Here is a 16,757-nt window from a genome sequence, read left to right on the forward strand (position 1 = left end):
ATACTACTAAAATGTAATGAAATTCAATAAACGACATTAAAAATTAGTTTGGTATATAATAATTTGTTCTTTAGAGAATAGAAGCTAAGGCAATTACAATTTTAAATGAAATATTTGTCTTACGACTTGTATTCTGCATACAAACAGAATGTGTACTTCACATATGTACTTGAAATATATATCAAAACTTTATTTTGTTACTTTATTTTCGAACTCCGAATCCATTTTATATTGTTTTGCAACACCGTCGATTTTGACATTCTTTTGTCACATAATTCGCATTTTCCACAATTAATAATTTTGTGCAGATTTCAGGTCTACTTCCAAAAATATAACATATAATTTTTAAATTGTAAAATACAATAACTATGCGTTCCCGTTCTCGAACGAGGTCTCGCAGCCGTCATCACTCACCTGCGAAACGGAGACACAATTCGCGTGAACGTGATGATAGAAGTGAAGGTGTAAGAAGCCATCGCAGACGGAGGCACACACGTTCAAGAACCAAATCACTGACACATTCACGCTCTCGGTCAAGATCACGAACACGTAGAGGATCCGTGGAAAGTCGTCGGGATAAGTATCGATCGAAAGAAGATCAGCGATCGAAATCAAGGTATAGAAGGAGTCTTAGTCGCTCTTCTCCAGCAGATGATAAACAAAAGATTGATCGTTGGCCCAATGACAAGTATCATGAAAATAATTATGGTGGGCGTCAGAATAACCCATTTCGAAGTGGAAACAGTGGAAGTATCCATCAGCAGAAAAAGTCTTCAAACTACTTGGAAGCACGACGAGAGCAACGTGAGTTGATCGGCATAGAAGGTTCTGAAGATGTATGGGGTAAAAGCCCAGCTCATCCAGAAGTATATTCAGACGACGAAGGGGATGATCCTGATGTTAAAATTTTAGATGGTACTTATAAAAAGCCAAAAAAGAAGAAAAGTAAGGCTAAAAAGAAGAAATCGAAAAAATCTAAGAAACGTAAAAGTAGTGGCAAAAAAAAATCGAAAAGCAAACGTAGTAAGAAGAAAAAAGTGTTGAGCTCAAGTGATACATCCAGCTCAAGTTCAGAATCCTCTGCAGCTGAAAGTTCTGATAGTGTTAGTTCGGAAAGTGAAAGCTCTTCAGACTCGGATTCTGAAACAGAGGACATGTGGTTGGAAAAAACTGTAGACGGTGTCAAGCCATTAAAAAAGAAAACTAAAACCAAAAAACACAAGAAAAATAAAAAACGTTCCAAAAATGAAGCCAGCAAATCTAGTTCAGACAGGTTCCGATCATCACACGAAGTAGGCGTCGGGGGTGAAGAGTTCGGACCGACGCTAAGGCAAACTAGTGGTCTAAGTCAGAAGGATTTTGGTCGTGCTCTTTTACCCGGTGAAGGTGCCGCGATGGCAGCATATATTGCAGAAGGAAAAAGAATTCCACGTCGAGGTGAAATTGGATTGACATCCGAGGAGATTGCCAACTTTGAATCTGTTGGTTATGTTATGAGCGGTAGCAGGTCAGTATAAAAAACATGATTTTTGTGCTAATTTATAAATACGTCTAACTCTTTTTGCTTTCCTTTAGACATCGTCGAATGGAAGCTGTACGTATTCGTAAAGAAAATCAAATCTATTCTGCGGATGAAAAGCGAGCTTTGGCCATGTTCAGCAAAGAGGAGCGACAGAAACGTGAAAACAAAATTTTGTCACAGTTTAAGGAAATGATTAATTCCAAGTTACATGCAAAAGAAAAGAAGTGAATTGAAGTCAATATGTGTTTATACATAACTAAGTATAAGGAAAACTTGATGTTAGTGATACCATTAAAAACTAAATTGTGAAATTTAATAGCTTGCAATTTCATTTTCATAAGTATATATACAAAGTTTCCTAAACATTTCGTGGCGTGTGATAACGTTATAAATATCCGTTACAATTGTAATAGAGAAAGTGTGGCAACAAAAGTCGGAAGTAGTTTTTAAACTTCCTAAAAGTATGCTTTACAGTAATAACTTATATATGACTGTAGTAAACCTGTCAAGAAATCAGTTAATTTTTTTGTTGTAAAAAATTGTGTTACAGTTGTTTTTAATTTTTAAATGTTTTCTGACTTTCAGTGAGTTTTCACCTATTTTCGTTTTCCAACACTGCACACTTTTCCTTTCAATTTTTGGGAAACACAACTTTTCACCCCTATCAATATTCTCCTACCTCTCGCTTTTCACTTTCCGCAATGCCATTTTCCGTTTGACAGTGAAGTTAGTTCTGCTCGTATTTATCGCGTGTAATTTGATTTTCGTGAAATTTTCCTCCGGAAATACAAAAGTGCAACAGTTCGTATAAATAAAATTACAGCTTAATGATAATAAGGAAAATTCAGAAAGTGTTTGATATTTATGTAAATGAAAAATTTGTGTCAATCTAAACAGCAGCACATCTAACCTAAAAAGTCACACAACTAGTGGTTGTTGGTGGCTGAAACTGTGTCAATGGGCGATGTTCTCAGCCCCGTACCCTTAGCATTTTAAGGAGTGAATGAAAAACGAAGGAATGCCAAAATAGGGCAGATAATAGTATAGATGTATATGTATGTATAATCATCGAACACCCGTAGCAAAACAAAAGTAAAAGTACCCGGCATTATTGTGGTACTCACTTCGGCGATCGTAATAACACAAAGTACTGTACAGAAGAAATTAGCAGATTGGTTACAAAAACAAAAATCATAAACACGAAATAAATTGAATTAGACGTTTGATATTAGTAAACCACGAGCTATCAGCGAATATTGTCGCGCGTGAAAGTTCTCAGTCTTATCGTGACACTCGAACCAAACGCAAGTGCTTAACAGGCAGAAAAGTAACTACTTTATGACAGTTTGAAACTATGCGCGCCGCAAACGACTTACAATCACCCACCAGCGAAATGGTGTTATTAACACCAGTCAGTGAAACGGCGCCCAGTGCTACAACAGAAAATGCCACCGCAGCGGGGATGAGCAATGGCGGTGTTGGTGGACAACGTGAAGGATCCGCTGAATCGAATACCAGCGCTGTGCGTATGAAGAAACAGTTGGGATTACTTGAAGGTGTCGCTATCATATTGGGTATAATCTTTGGTTCGGGCATTTTTATATCGCCCAAAGGTGTGATACGCGAAGTAGAGGCGGTGGGCACTTCGCTTATTATTTGGGTGTTATGCGGTTTGTTGTCGATGATTGGCGCGCTTTGTTATGCCGAATTGGGCACGGCGATTCCGAAATCTGGTGGTGATTATGCGTATATTCTCGAAGCGTATGGCTCGCTACCCGCTTTTCTCTATCTATGGGATGCAATGATGATCTTTGTGTAAGTTTATTAAATATAGTACATACATATACATATACTTATGTATAACGTATTGCTGCAGTAAATTTAGCGCTTTAATTTGCTGACGATGAGTTGAATAACGTTATTTAGATATTATTTATAGTTTGATTATCAAACTCAATTATCTTTTTCCATACTCATCGTGCAATTGCGTTGCATTGCTGTTAAATTAATTTCTTAGATTTTTTTCTCATATCTTAATTGTTGCATTGTAATAAATGCTATAAATCCGTTCAGCCTTAATTGATGGTCAGTTTTAAAAATAGATATGTTTTTGTATTTACATATGTATATACATGGTACATAACTATTTGTAGCTAACAATAAATCATTTGTATATTAAAAATTAGTAATTAATCGTTGTACGTAAATTTTAATGAATTTTTTTCATTAACATTAATTGGCTCTGTTAAGTGGCTCAACAAAACAAAAATTAACTAATAAAAATAGAATACCAAAGTGTACTGTTGCATTTAATTTTAAATAATAAATTAATTTGTTTGCCTTTTGCATTTGTTTGTCTGATATTTATGCTTTTGTAGTGAAAGGTTTCACTTCTTTGTTTATTTAAAGTAATCTCTAGCTCTTTGTATTGTCCATTAATATGTTTACTATGTGATAATTTATTTATCAATTTAAATTAAACAAATGTGCTTCTGTACAAAAAGATAACATTGTGGTGTTCTTGTTATCACAGCAACTGCTTTGCCTTGTATTGACGTCCATTCATATATATGTGTACATACATATATGAATGCCCAATGATATTTTGTGTAAATATGTGCAATTGAGGCTAAAGAAGTTTTGACTGAAATAATTGACACAGTAATGCACAGGGTTGGAAAAAATAATTAGAACATAACATTTATTCGAATCATTTATAACAACGCTTTGATTATATTCGTTCCAGCTTATTTCGGTTAATTGTTACCTAATGATTTTCAAAATTCAGCACCCGTTATATTGTAAACATTCTTTGCATTGAAACAAAAAATCATGAATTTGGGGTGATGTGATTGTATGGCCGGGAAAAACTAATAATTTAGTTATTTATCTGTTTCTTTCCAAAGAAAAATTGTCTAATGAGCAACTAAATTTTTTGGGAGTGAAGAGTTTATTTCCTCTTTGTTTGAAATTAACTATAATGAAAGAAGTAGAGATTTTTATTTTAAAGGGGCGCGGCAAATACTGTATGGAAAGGAAAAAGTAAACTATTATTTGAGAAAATCCGAAATTAAAACTTTTTTATGCAAAAAAATGTTAATAAAAGGATTGAGTTAGCGCAGAGGCGCATGCTTCTCGAAAATTCGAATAATTTATGAAACGAAAGTAAATTTATTTGGCTCAGATTTCAAAACGATCAACTAGAAATGGGTAATTTAACTCCCAATTACGCGAAAAACTATTTAACATGTGGGCACATCAGTCACGTTATCGGGGTGCTTTTCGGCATATAAACTTGAGTCATTTTATTAAATAAAAGACTAAATTTTTGACACATATTACTTCAACACGCTTAATACAGTAATTTTGTCCTATGTGGACGATCACATGACACTAAATTGAACGCAATAAATTTGACATTATGGCCGTTCAGACAACGGATCTCTATTCCATAAAACACAGGAACACTAAAAATGAAAAAAATAGGCACCAATTATGGAGATAACTACTCGAATATTAATTATAACATCAGTGAACGATAATATTTAAATAATTTAATTGTAAAGGGTGATCCATTTAGATATTCCCTGTTGTTTTTTAAGAAAAACACTGAAATTTATTTAACTGTACTTATTTACGTGCACGGTTTGTTTCGCACAAATTGACTGACGACCGAAAATTGCTCAGAATCCAACATTCGAAGGGCGATTATTTGACCAAAAATCACATTTTAACCATTAACCACTCCCCGTATTTACCTGATATGGTACTGTGCGACTTCCTCCTTGTCGAGAAAATGCATTTGCCTATGAAAGGAAAGCGTTATGCAGACGTAGAGGCCATTCAACGAGCTAAAACACTCGTTCGACATGCTTTTGGACTGTGCAAAATGCTGTAGTGAAGCAGAAGGAGACTATTTTGAATAAAATATATTGATTTTGCCGAAAAAAAACATTTGTTCTGTTTGTTTTTAAAGTCCTGTTTACTTTGGAACGCACCTTGTATTCTATGTTTTAAATAACGGATTGAAACGTGTAACATATGCCCTTGTCCATATTATTTTTTCCAACACTGTATGAGTTTTACCATTACAAAAAATTTCATCAGATATTGATACTTAGGTACATGTTATCTATTTATATAATTGCAATTAATGCATTTGATTGATTACTGAGCTATGGTCAAATGGCTTCTATGTGCGACATTTTATCTTTATACCCTGAAGAGGGGATATTAAGTTTGCCACGAAATTTGTAATATCCAAGAGGAAACAAGGGAAACTTGACGAGTTGAGCCAGTTTAGCAATGTACGTATGTCGGTCTGTCTATATATGCACAAACTAGTTCCTGATTTTAAGAGATATCGATCTGAAATTTTGCACACGCCCCTTTCTCTCGAAAAAAAATTTGTTGGAACAACTGATATCGGACCACTTTAGTCTGAACCGAAGCGTTTTCAATACTTCACTACTTATAATGCCAGTAAAGAGACAAAAAAGTCAGTTTGTTCAATATTTTATCGTTTGTTAAAATTTATACCAAACCATTTTATAGCAAATTTTTTATGGTTATTTGATTATTTATGAGCACGACGTCTATATATAGTCATAAATGTTACTGCTTGTTTATTTTGATATATTCTTTAATTAAAGATAACGATGGGGTCAAATAAATTATCGATAATATGAGCAATATTTTGACAAATGCATGTTAATGTGTGTTTAAATAATGAACCGCTAGCTTCTAACTTGTAAAACCCAAGGATTAATGTATTAGTGTGGACACGCTCATTAAATGTGGGAAAATATGTTCGTAAATGGCGCTATTACAGACTAGCGTTTAGTAGAAGGTGCTAATTTTTTAAAACTGATTTATACATCCACACAGACATACAACGTAAATATCGTAATTGTTTGAACGAAAAGTTACAGTTTTCTAGATCAAAGTACTAATTTGTGCTAAATTCATAAGAATGAATCATTTAAGTAGATATGTTTTTGTAATGCCATGTATAATGTAAATATTAAAGTTTATACATATGCCTTGAACTAATTATGTACATAGGCATATATTTTCTATTAATTTTAGATTATTTCTTATAATTAAATTATTAAAAAGTAAATGAATTAATATTTGAATTAAACTTTTTTATTTTGTAATCTCGAAAATCTTAAATAAAAGTAATTTTACTAAAAAATAAGGAATTATAAAATAAAAAATCATAATACCGGTTTGAAAAAGAAATAATTTTAAACCCAAAAAATAAAATAAATTTGTTTAGAATTAAAATTCTTTCGCCTTTGCTTATATGATACCACCATTTTGGTCATCATTTGAAAAGAAAAGCTTATTTTTTTATTTAATTATACTGTTTCAATTTGAAATACGTTAATCTTTCATTTAATTATTTATTTAGTTACTCAAGTCTATGCACATTAGTTCTTACAGACCATTAGAAAATTATGATTTAAATTATTAGGTCTACAACTTTGCTTCCGCCGTTTTCCAATAGATGTCTAAAATAATAAAATAATAATAAAATTTCAATTAAACAAATAGATAATTATACTAAAAAACAGAATTAAGGTGTTAATGAAGGAAGCCCTAGAGTGAGCAAAATCAAGTAGTTGTAAGCTCACTCAGAGCACGCTTAAGAGGAGCATAATCCGCACATTTAGTTTTCTTCTTTTTACAATAAAATGGGGAAATAGATCTGAGACAACGCTGAGAAATATTGAAATTAATTTTTTCTAACTAATAGGGACAGTCATTACCTCTATTAATTTCATTTAAAACAAATTAAAGGCAGAGAACTGACCGCCGATTTTCAATTGATTTATGGTGTAATAGCAATAAACGAGATGTGTACGACGGTATTTGGTGAGATGCTACCTCCTCTCACATACGAGATTTGAGAACATTTATCTAAATTTAGAAAAAACTGCGATTTCAGGCAGCAATCATATCTATCACTATGAATATCTCTTTGAAGCTTAATTACATCTTTGGAGGTTTTGATTATTGTGACGATTTTTAAGTCATCGGCATATAACAAAAATTTAGGAAAAGAGAAACAACAGGAAATGTCGTTGATAAACAGCACAAAGAGCAGCGGATCTAAAACGCTTTCTTGTGGCACTCCTGAAGACGCAATGAATGGATCGGATGACACCCCATCGACAATAACAAAATAACATCTATTATGCAAATATGACTTAATCCACTGTAAGAAGTCACAGTAAAAGCCTAAAGAGAATCATTTTTTGATTAGAATATTTTGTGAAACTTTATTAAAGGGTTTAGTGAAATCTGTGTAAACACAATCTACTCGAAATTAAGCGGAGAAGCCAAACATGTAATAATCAATAAGACAAGCAGAGACAAGCCCATGCTGATTGACGTTAATTATTGTTTTAATAACTTATTTTTAGGAGAGCATCCAAAAATTTTGGAAATAGAGAGCTTAAAAATACCAACTTTAAGGATAGGTGTAATGAATGTTAATTTCCCGCCTGAAATAAAATTACCAGAAGACAGAGACTTATTGCAGAGAAGCTTCAGAGGATATATCAATTTTTAAGAGTACAGGATAATTTGTTATAAGTATCGCTTTCGATTCCAGCTCTTATTTTAAAAATATATTTTTTTATTAATTACTTCAATTTTTAAATTAAAAAATATTTGTCTTTGGGCCTAAAAAATTAAATTTCAATTTTAGATATCAAATTATTGGATTAAAAATTGAAAATTTGATTCCCAAAAACCGATAAAAATCTGAACTTAATTTTAATCAATAATATAATTTCTAATTAATAAATTAATAAATAGTATTTAAACATTTAAAATGTAATTTACTATTCAAAAGTTGGAAATTTTAACAACAATTTCACGTCTGAATCTAATATTTAATAATAATTGAATAATTTAAGTAAGCTTTCATTTCCAAATCGCGCTATTAGAGTTTCCGTCTTTAAATTTAACATACATTCATATGATATTAATGTGTGTGTGTGCATTAGTTTGCGGTTTATTTGACAAGTGTCTGCTCAAGTGCTAATTATTCTCAATTAAATTAACTGATTTTGGCACAAGCTATATATACATATGTATGGATATAGTATTTTCTGCAACAAAAATATAATAAATATATAACTAATTTTCTCATATGAACCACTTGTATATGCATGTATGTATGTGTGTCTAATGAGTTTAATAAGTGGAATGTATTGCTAATTGAACACAGTTATCGACCACAAAACTTTGAATAATCCCAAAAGTATGCTTTATTTGTGGTCACATGAATTACACATCTGCATGCATATTTACATTCATACATGCATATTATGTTAAATTAATTACCTTTCATGTGTTCAATAAATTTGTATAGTCCTACAACGAATGCCATTATGGGCCTCACCTTCGCCTCGTATGTGCTGCAGCCCTTTTTCGACAATGAGTGCAGCATACCGGAGGGTGCACTACAACTGCTGGCCGCTGTAACCATCTGCTTCCTGACCTACCTCAATTCGTGTTATATGAAAGTAACGACGAAAATGCAAAACGTAATTATGTTCACTAAAATAGCAGCTTTGGTGCTAATTATCATTGTGGGCGTTGTTTGGATGTGCATGGGTAAGTAAATGTGATCTTAATTTTCAATCGTATTTTATATACTTATCATTTTTTGTAATTAGGTCATGTGCAGAACTTCGATAAGCCCTTTGAAAACACACAGACCGATCCTGGTAAACTGTCGGTTGCCTTCTACTCGGGCATTTTCTCCTACGCCGGCTGGAACTACTTGAATTTCATGACAGAAGAACTGCGTGATCCATATAAAAATCTGCCGCGCGCTATCTACATTTCATTGCCGCTGGTAACGGCTATTTATGTGCTCGCTAATATGGCCTACTTGGCAGTGTTGGCGCCCGCGGAAATGATCGCCTCCGATGCAATAGCAGTGGTAGGTCAACTAAAAGTCTCGATTTACAAAAATAAATATAATAATATTTGTACTTTAACAGTCCTTTGGCAACCGTGTGTTGGGTCTATGGTCCTTCATTATACCCATTATGGTGGCGATATCGGCTTTTGGCGGGCTCTCGGTGCATATAATGACTTCCTCGCGGATGTGTTTTGTGGGCGCGCGCAACGGTCACATGCCAGCTATCTTGTCCAACATAAGTGTGAAGCAATTTACGCCAGTGCCATCGCTGGTCTTTTTGGTAATTTAACTGTGCATAATTTGTACAAATTACTGGCTGTCTTGAAGTGCTGCTTAGTATAATCCAATTTAACGCGTTTATTCTAGTGTATTTTGTCCATTATAATGCTCGTCGTGAGCGATGTTTATGTGCTCATCACTTACAGCAGCATAGTGGAGTCGTTTTTCATAATGCTTTCGGTGTCGGCGGTGTTGTACTTCCGTTATACCCGCCCCGATATGGAACGTCCAATTAAGGTAATTTCAAATCTAGTCTATGCGAGTGGCAATCATTCAATTAATTGCTTTTTATGACTCTCCTCATTCATAAAATATATGTATGCACGTATGTATATTTGTAGGTTTCGCTTTGGATACCAGCTGTGTTTGTTGTGATATGTGCCTTTCTGGTGATCGTGCCCGTTTATGTAGCCCCCTATGAAGTTGGTATGGGTGTTCTGATAACGGTTGTAGGTGTGCCGTTCTACTACGTCGGTGTTGTGTGGAAGGATAAGCCAAAGATTTTACAGTCTGCAATTAGTATGTATTTTATGAGTACTTCATGTAATCTATATAATTCTTTATCTTTATTGTCATTTACAGACCAATTCACTTACGCGTGCCAAAAAATGTTTATGACAGCCAAAGAGGAGAAATATGAATGATTCCTATGTTAGATAAATACAATAATCTTCATTTCATTATCATTTGCTTATTTATTGCTATTTTCTGTTGTTGTTGTTTACTTTCCAAAGACTAATACTCACCGATCAACATTTTTGTATGTATGTAATTCTGTACATATGTATAGTTTAGGTATATAATTTACGATACATGATATAAAGTTGTAAAAGTAAACAAAGAAAAAATTAATGCTAACGATGTACCGTAAGCTTTTCGCAGTTTATATTTTATTATGACATTTTAAGCTTTTGCATTATTTGATTGTGTCACAAAAAACGTTTAACTTAAGAGGTAGAAAACCATTCTACAATACCTAACCTTAAATTTGCGCTATAAATGTGTTTCTCTTGTTCATAAAATCAGATAACATAACTGCCCTCCTATTTCTTTTCTTTTTTCAAATAAGATCTTAAGATTATATATATTCAATTCGTTTGCAATTAATTTATGCTAAATTATAAAGTTCCGTCGAAATATATTAATTTAAATTATGAATTGCTTTGTAAACATGTCTTCGGCGAAGTTCTCGCCAGCGATAAGTTAGTTGAGCATTTACTATTAAAAAATGTTTAGTAATCATTTACAAAAGATTGTATGTCTTTAGTAATGCATTTTGGTTAAAATACATTTACTTACATACAGGGTTGCAAATAATGTAGTGAAAAATAATTGAATTAACATTTCACGTCAAGCGCAGGCATTCTACTCCTTATGGACTTGGTAACGGAACTCCAGCTGGTGTCACAAAGGACTAAAACTGGTCTATGCATAAGCCTACAAAACTAACCTAACCTAACATTGAATACATTTTTTTGTATTTCTTAATCCCGAAAATCTTAATTAAATTAATTTTTGACCATTTAATCCCAAATATCGGACTGAAAAAAAATTTAATTCCAAATACAAATATGTATATATTTGCTTAATCACAAAAACTGGATAAAAAATTTATTTTTAGAAATAACAGATTAAAAAAGGGTTTATTATAATCATATAATTAAGAACTAAAATATGAAATTGCTTCAGAATTAATTTTTTTCGCGTTTCCGAACTTCTTGTTCTGCCAGTTTGACCTAGAATTCGGAAAGAGCCATCAACTCCATTACTCTATTGAATTGGTCTGCAACCTTACACATTCAAACGACTTATATTTCGGAAATGTTTATGCTGATTTTGGTATTAAAAATTAAATTTTAAATTTTCACGCTTAAATTATAAAATAAAATTTCAAATTGTTGATCACAAACATTTGGGATTGAAAATTAGATATATTTAAGTTTTAAATATTAATTTTCGAAAATTGAAAATCTAATCCACAATTTTTGAATTAAAAAATTTGCAACCCTGCTTAACTTATATATACATAAATAAGTGTACAAATAAATAGAAGTCACGCCAAAAATTCACCAAAAAGAAACCAACTTGTTGTCATTCAAACAATTACAATTATAATTGAAAATTATTTTTAAGTTATAAATTATTAAAAATAGAACATTTTCAATTAACAATTCTTGGCATTTAGTTAATTAATTAATTTTTTAAAATAAATTTTATATTTCAAAAAACAAATTTTTACGGTCTTTCATTTTAAAGTTTTAATTTTCTTTTCTTTTGCGCCACTCGTACATATGTACATATATAGTACTTCACATATGCCTTTTTAAAACACTTTATTTCGCTATAAGACCACCCTCAAATGCAATCAAAATGAGATGGTAACGGAGACTACATTGATAGATATTAGGTTTATTGAGAACTATTTATGTATGCGAACTGTGTATGTATGTACGAATCCACATCTTTTGCTTAAGAATACAGCGTAATGTGCTATACGGTCACAATATCATTCACTTTTAGCCAAAGAAAGTATAAGCTACTTCTAAGACCTGTGTTTGTATGTACATAAAAAATCACGAACACACATTTGTATATACATATGTATGTATAAGTACACACATTAGTTAAACTTAACATATACTTTTGTATCATAAACTTCCGATTATAATATTGCTGTGAAATTAATAAAGAATAACTAATAATAATAAAATAATGTTTGTTTAAATTCTGTGAATAAAGTCTATCCGCCTCATAATATGATCTCTCCAACGGAGTGGAGGTTTTCCTCTTCCTTTGCTGCCACCGGGGGGTAATAAATGAAACCTTCAATGCTGAATTGTTCGTTTCCATCGGTATATCTCGTACAGCTCATTGTTCCATCGACTGCAGTACTCGCCGTTTCTAATGCGCAATGTACCATAATAAATCTTCAGCAAAACCTTTCTCTCTAATATTCCTAAGGCCGACTCATCAGATGATGTCATTGTCCATGCCTCCGCACCATACTTGTATAGCAGGACGGTAATATTGAGGGACTTGTAGTGTTTGGTTTTTGTTTGTCGAGAGAGGACTTTTTTTCTTAATTGCCTACTTAGTCCAAAGAGTGATTTTGCGTTGGATTTCAAGGCCGAATATTATTGTTGGTGTTGATGCTGGTTCCAAGATAGACGAAATTATCTACGACATCAAAGTTATGACTGTTAACAGTGACGTGGGAGCCAATTCCCGAGTGCGACGACTGTTTGTTTAATGACAGGAGATATTTCATCTTGCCCTCGTTCATTACTTGACCTATTTGCTTCGCTTTCTTATACAGTCTGGAGACAACAGAACTAAAGGCGCCGTTGTTGAAGCCAATTATTTCAATATCATCGGCGTACGCCAGCAGTTGTACACTCTTATTCAAAGATTGTACCTTCTCTGTTTAGCTTTGCAGCTCTTATTGTTTTCTCCAGCAATAGATGAAGATCTCTTGCCTGAAATCTCATTTGGTATCGAAAAGCTCGTAGAGGTCATTCCCGATCCAGACGGAGCTTTTTGTGTTGCTCAACGTCAGTTTACACGGCCGTATTTAATTTGCGGGGATACCAAATTCACACATAGCGGCATAAGGCAGCTTTAAATTCGACGAAGAGGTGGTGTGTGTCGATCCTCTTTTCACGGGTCTTTTCCAAGAATTGGCGCATGGTGAATTCTTGGTCAGTTGTGGATTTGCCAGGCCAAAAGGCACATTGATAAGGTCCAATCTGTTTGTTGATAGAGTCAGTCTTCAGTCTTTCACACAATACGCTCGATAAGACCTTGTATGCCGTACTAAAGAGGCTTATTCCTCGGTAATTTATGCAGATTTTGAGGTCTCCCTTTTTGTGTCTTGGGCAAAACAAACTTAAATACCAATCGTCGGGAATGCTTTCGTCCGACTCCCGCCGCTTTGTTGTTCTTCAGACGGGTAATTGCTAATCGGACCTCTTCATGGTCGGGCAATGGAACGTCTGCTCCATCGTGATCGATTGGGGAATCGGGTTCGCCTTCTCCTGGCGTTGTAATTTTACTGCCACTCAGTAGGCTGGAGAAGTTTTCCCCCCATAATTTTAGTATGATTTGGGCATTGGTTACTAGTTAACCTATGGGGGTTCTACAAGAGTATGCTGCGGTCTTGAAACCTTCGGTTAGTCGTTGCATCTTTTCATAGAATTTTCGATCATCATCCCTGTCTGAAAGGTTTCTAAGCTTTTCATTCTCACGCATTTAGGCATTTCTCCCTTTTTTTGTCTGCAAATGCGTATCGCTACCCTCTTCAGCTCTCGGTATTTATCCCATCCCGCACGTGCTGTGGTCGATTGTAAGCTGCTTGAGCCATATGTAAATGAATCGTTTCTGGCCCCTCCCAAGTGAATGGCGATCACAGAACTTTCCTCAGTTGGGTGAACTTCTACACATGACTCCATCCTCCACTTTTATAAATAATATACAAATATAAATATATTATTCTTCTTTAAATAGATTTTGTAAATTAAAAGCAGGTTTTAAGCATGAATTAAATTTGTAGTGAGGAATTTCTACCGCAGTATAGACGAGACAAATTTTGCAGGTATATATTAACATATTTTAATTTTTAAGTGATAGCGAAAAAACTAGATTATTTCTTAAGGAATTTCTAGTTGAACTTAGAAACCTGATGGTGAACACTTAGTACTTATTTATTCATCCATATTCATGTGCTCTAGGAAATATTTTAAAACATATTTTTACACATATCAAGTTTGATGACCGAAAATAAGTATTATGCTTACATATGCGCATATAGCTCCGAAGTATTTAATCGACAATGACAATAAATAGATATAAATATATTTCCTTAATAAATGATGTAAATCTGATTATTACCTTCAAATTAGATATTAATGGAAAAATCTGATGGGAATTACTTTGAAGGTGACAAAATAAATATTGACGAATGATTAAAGATTTTGCGTTCTATTTAAAATTGCGGTAATTTACTTTTTTGTCATAATATATACGTATGTATATAAAGTATAGTATACGAGGTATTTTAAAAAAATAACGGAAATTTTAAAATTTGGCTGGTTTGGAGAATCTAATTGTCTATTTTTTATTACTATGTTGATATACTTCAGGAAGAATCTTATATATGTATAATCAAAAAAGTGATATATGTCAAGTAGACGTGGCTGTAGTTCAATTTAGCTTATTTTAAAACTGTGACATAAGATTTCAATAGTAAAGTACCGAATTTCGTTGAAATTCGTCAAGTAGTTCCTGAGATATAAGATTTCACGAATATTGTGTGGTGTCGAGAGAGAGATTTGTTGAAATTTGGTTGAAGGCATAATCATCACTTTTATTAAAAAGTGACCTGGGAATATTTCTACGTCATGATCCAGGTAGAGGTACTTGTTTTTTGACAGATCACGCGTGATTCGTGTGAAGCTGTAATGTTATTTTTGTTCAGTAATGTTTGGCATTTCATCACAGAAGGACTTACGCCTGAACAACGTTTACAAATCGTTTAACTTTATTACGAAAATTCACGTTAAGTAAGGAATGTGTTTCGCACGCTGCGCTCAACTTATGGTCAACATAATCGGCCTAATGATCATACTATTTGAAACACCATCGCCCATCTTGGGGCTCAGCATTCATTATTTGATAATATGTATTCGATCGAATAGACCACGTCTAGCATACAGTGAAGAAAATATAGCTGCCGTAGCTGAGAGTGTACACAAAGACCGTGGAGAGTCGATTCGGCGCCGTTCGCAGCAACTCGGACTGACGTCTGAAACGACTTGGTGCATTTTACTTCGAGATATTAAAATGAAAGCGTACAAAACAGAGCTTGTGCAATAACTGAAGTCGCTCGAACTTCCTAAGCGACATTGCTTCGCTCTATGTGCTCTTGAAAAATTCCAAGAAGATGCGAGCCAAATTTTGTTCAGCGATGAGGCCTATTTCTGGCTTAATGGGTATATAACTAAGCATAATTACTACATTTGGCGATTGGTTTCAACAGACGGCGCCACTTCCCACACATCGCATCAATCAAGGGATTAATTTATGCGTTTATTGTGATAACAGCGGATGGGGTCGGAGATAAAGCGACACCTTAATGGCATTGTCAAGTTCAAGTGCAATTCATGACAACTCTTCTAATAGGTTGGACTCGGTCAAAATCACTTCAGTGATCATTATCTAGAAGAAGGAAAATAAATAAGCCAAAATGCCCCAATCGTTTGCATTTGAGTATCACATGGATTTGATCTGAATTGAAGATTCTTTTACTTTTCATGTGAATTAGATCCGCTCCAATATCCAGTCCATTCGAATATTGCAAAATTTTCTGTCAACGAACTTCCTCAATACGTTGATCAGACAATTAGTTTTTGTTCAAAAATATTTCGATGAGAGACGTCTCAATTACGATTTTTCAGAATCACTTAGAAAAGCACTTTGAAAATTTTGTTGACGGGATAGTCATTTCGTATGCTTTGTAATGTTTGTTTAGCGGCTTCGAATTGGTTCATATGGAACTTCATACGTTCACTGCTGGGTATTTATAAATATGCAGGTAATATACATACATATATGTACTTGTATGATATATTGTTTGGCTAAATCGCACTAATTCACGTTTGAATCGAGTGCAAAATTTCGAGCTATATACCATATGAATCGTATGTACATACATATATCGAATTCTCACTCCATTAAGTATGGAGACAAACCGATTGATAAATAGGTCTCTATATAAGTATGTATGTACATAAGTATGTACAAGTAATTGAAAAAATAACAAATATAGGTTAACTTGCCGGCTCAACACTGATCGACGACAATCCAATTCTTGGCAACCATTCCGTTACACCCTCTCACCGCTCTTTTCACCAACGCGGCAATGAAATTATTGTATTATTTTGTAATAAATTTTGTTTGATCGCTTTTAGCTTGTGCAAATTAAATAAATACGAGTGTGATAAGTGGCCGAGTGAG

General features: G+C 33.6%; 2 protein-coding genes across 2 annotated transcripts; both read left to right on the plus strand.

Moving 5' to 3' along the window:
• Positions 1 to 277: 277 nt before the first annotated feature.
• On the plus strand, positions 278 to 1,838 carry LOC120768064 (NKAP family protein CG6066). Its single transcript, XM_040094589.1, has 2 exons — positions 278 to 1,507; positions 1,576 to 1,838. The coding sequence occupies exons 1-2, from the start codon at positions 369 to 371 to the stop codon at positions 1,748 to 1,750; spliced, it is 1,314 nt and encodes a 437-aa protein (XP_039950523.1). The 5' UTR covers positions 278 to 368; the 3' UTR covers positions 1,751 to 1,838.
• A 303-nt stretch (positions 1,839 to 2,141) lies between these two features.
• LOC120766266 (Y+L amino acid transporter 2) lies at positions 2,142 to 11,862 on the plus strand. The gene is made up of 7 exons (XM_040091654.1): positions 2,142 to 3,337; positions 8,910 to 9,154; positions 9,217 to 9,485; positions 9,547 to 9,747; positions 9,834 to 9,983; positions 10,088 to 10,265; positions 10,329 to 11,862. Exons 1-7 carry the CDS (start codon positions 2,877 to 2,879, stop codon positions 10,388 to 10,390), a joined length of 1,566 nt encoding a protein of 521 aa, XP_039947588.1. The 5' UTR covers positions 2,142 to 2,876; the 3' UTR covers positions 10,391 to 11,862.
• The last annotated feature ends 4,895 nt before the right edge of the window (positions 11,863 to 16,757 follow it).

The sequence above is a fragment of the Bactrocera tryoni genome, chromosome 1 (assembly GCF_016617805.1).
Source record: "Bactrocera tryoni isolate S06 chromosome 1, CSIRO_BtryS06_freeze2, whole genome shotgun sequence".
In the NCBI taxonomy this organism is placed as follows: Eukaryota; Metazoa; Arthropoda; class Insecta; order Diptera; family Tephritidae; genus Bactrocera; species Bactrocera tryoni.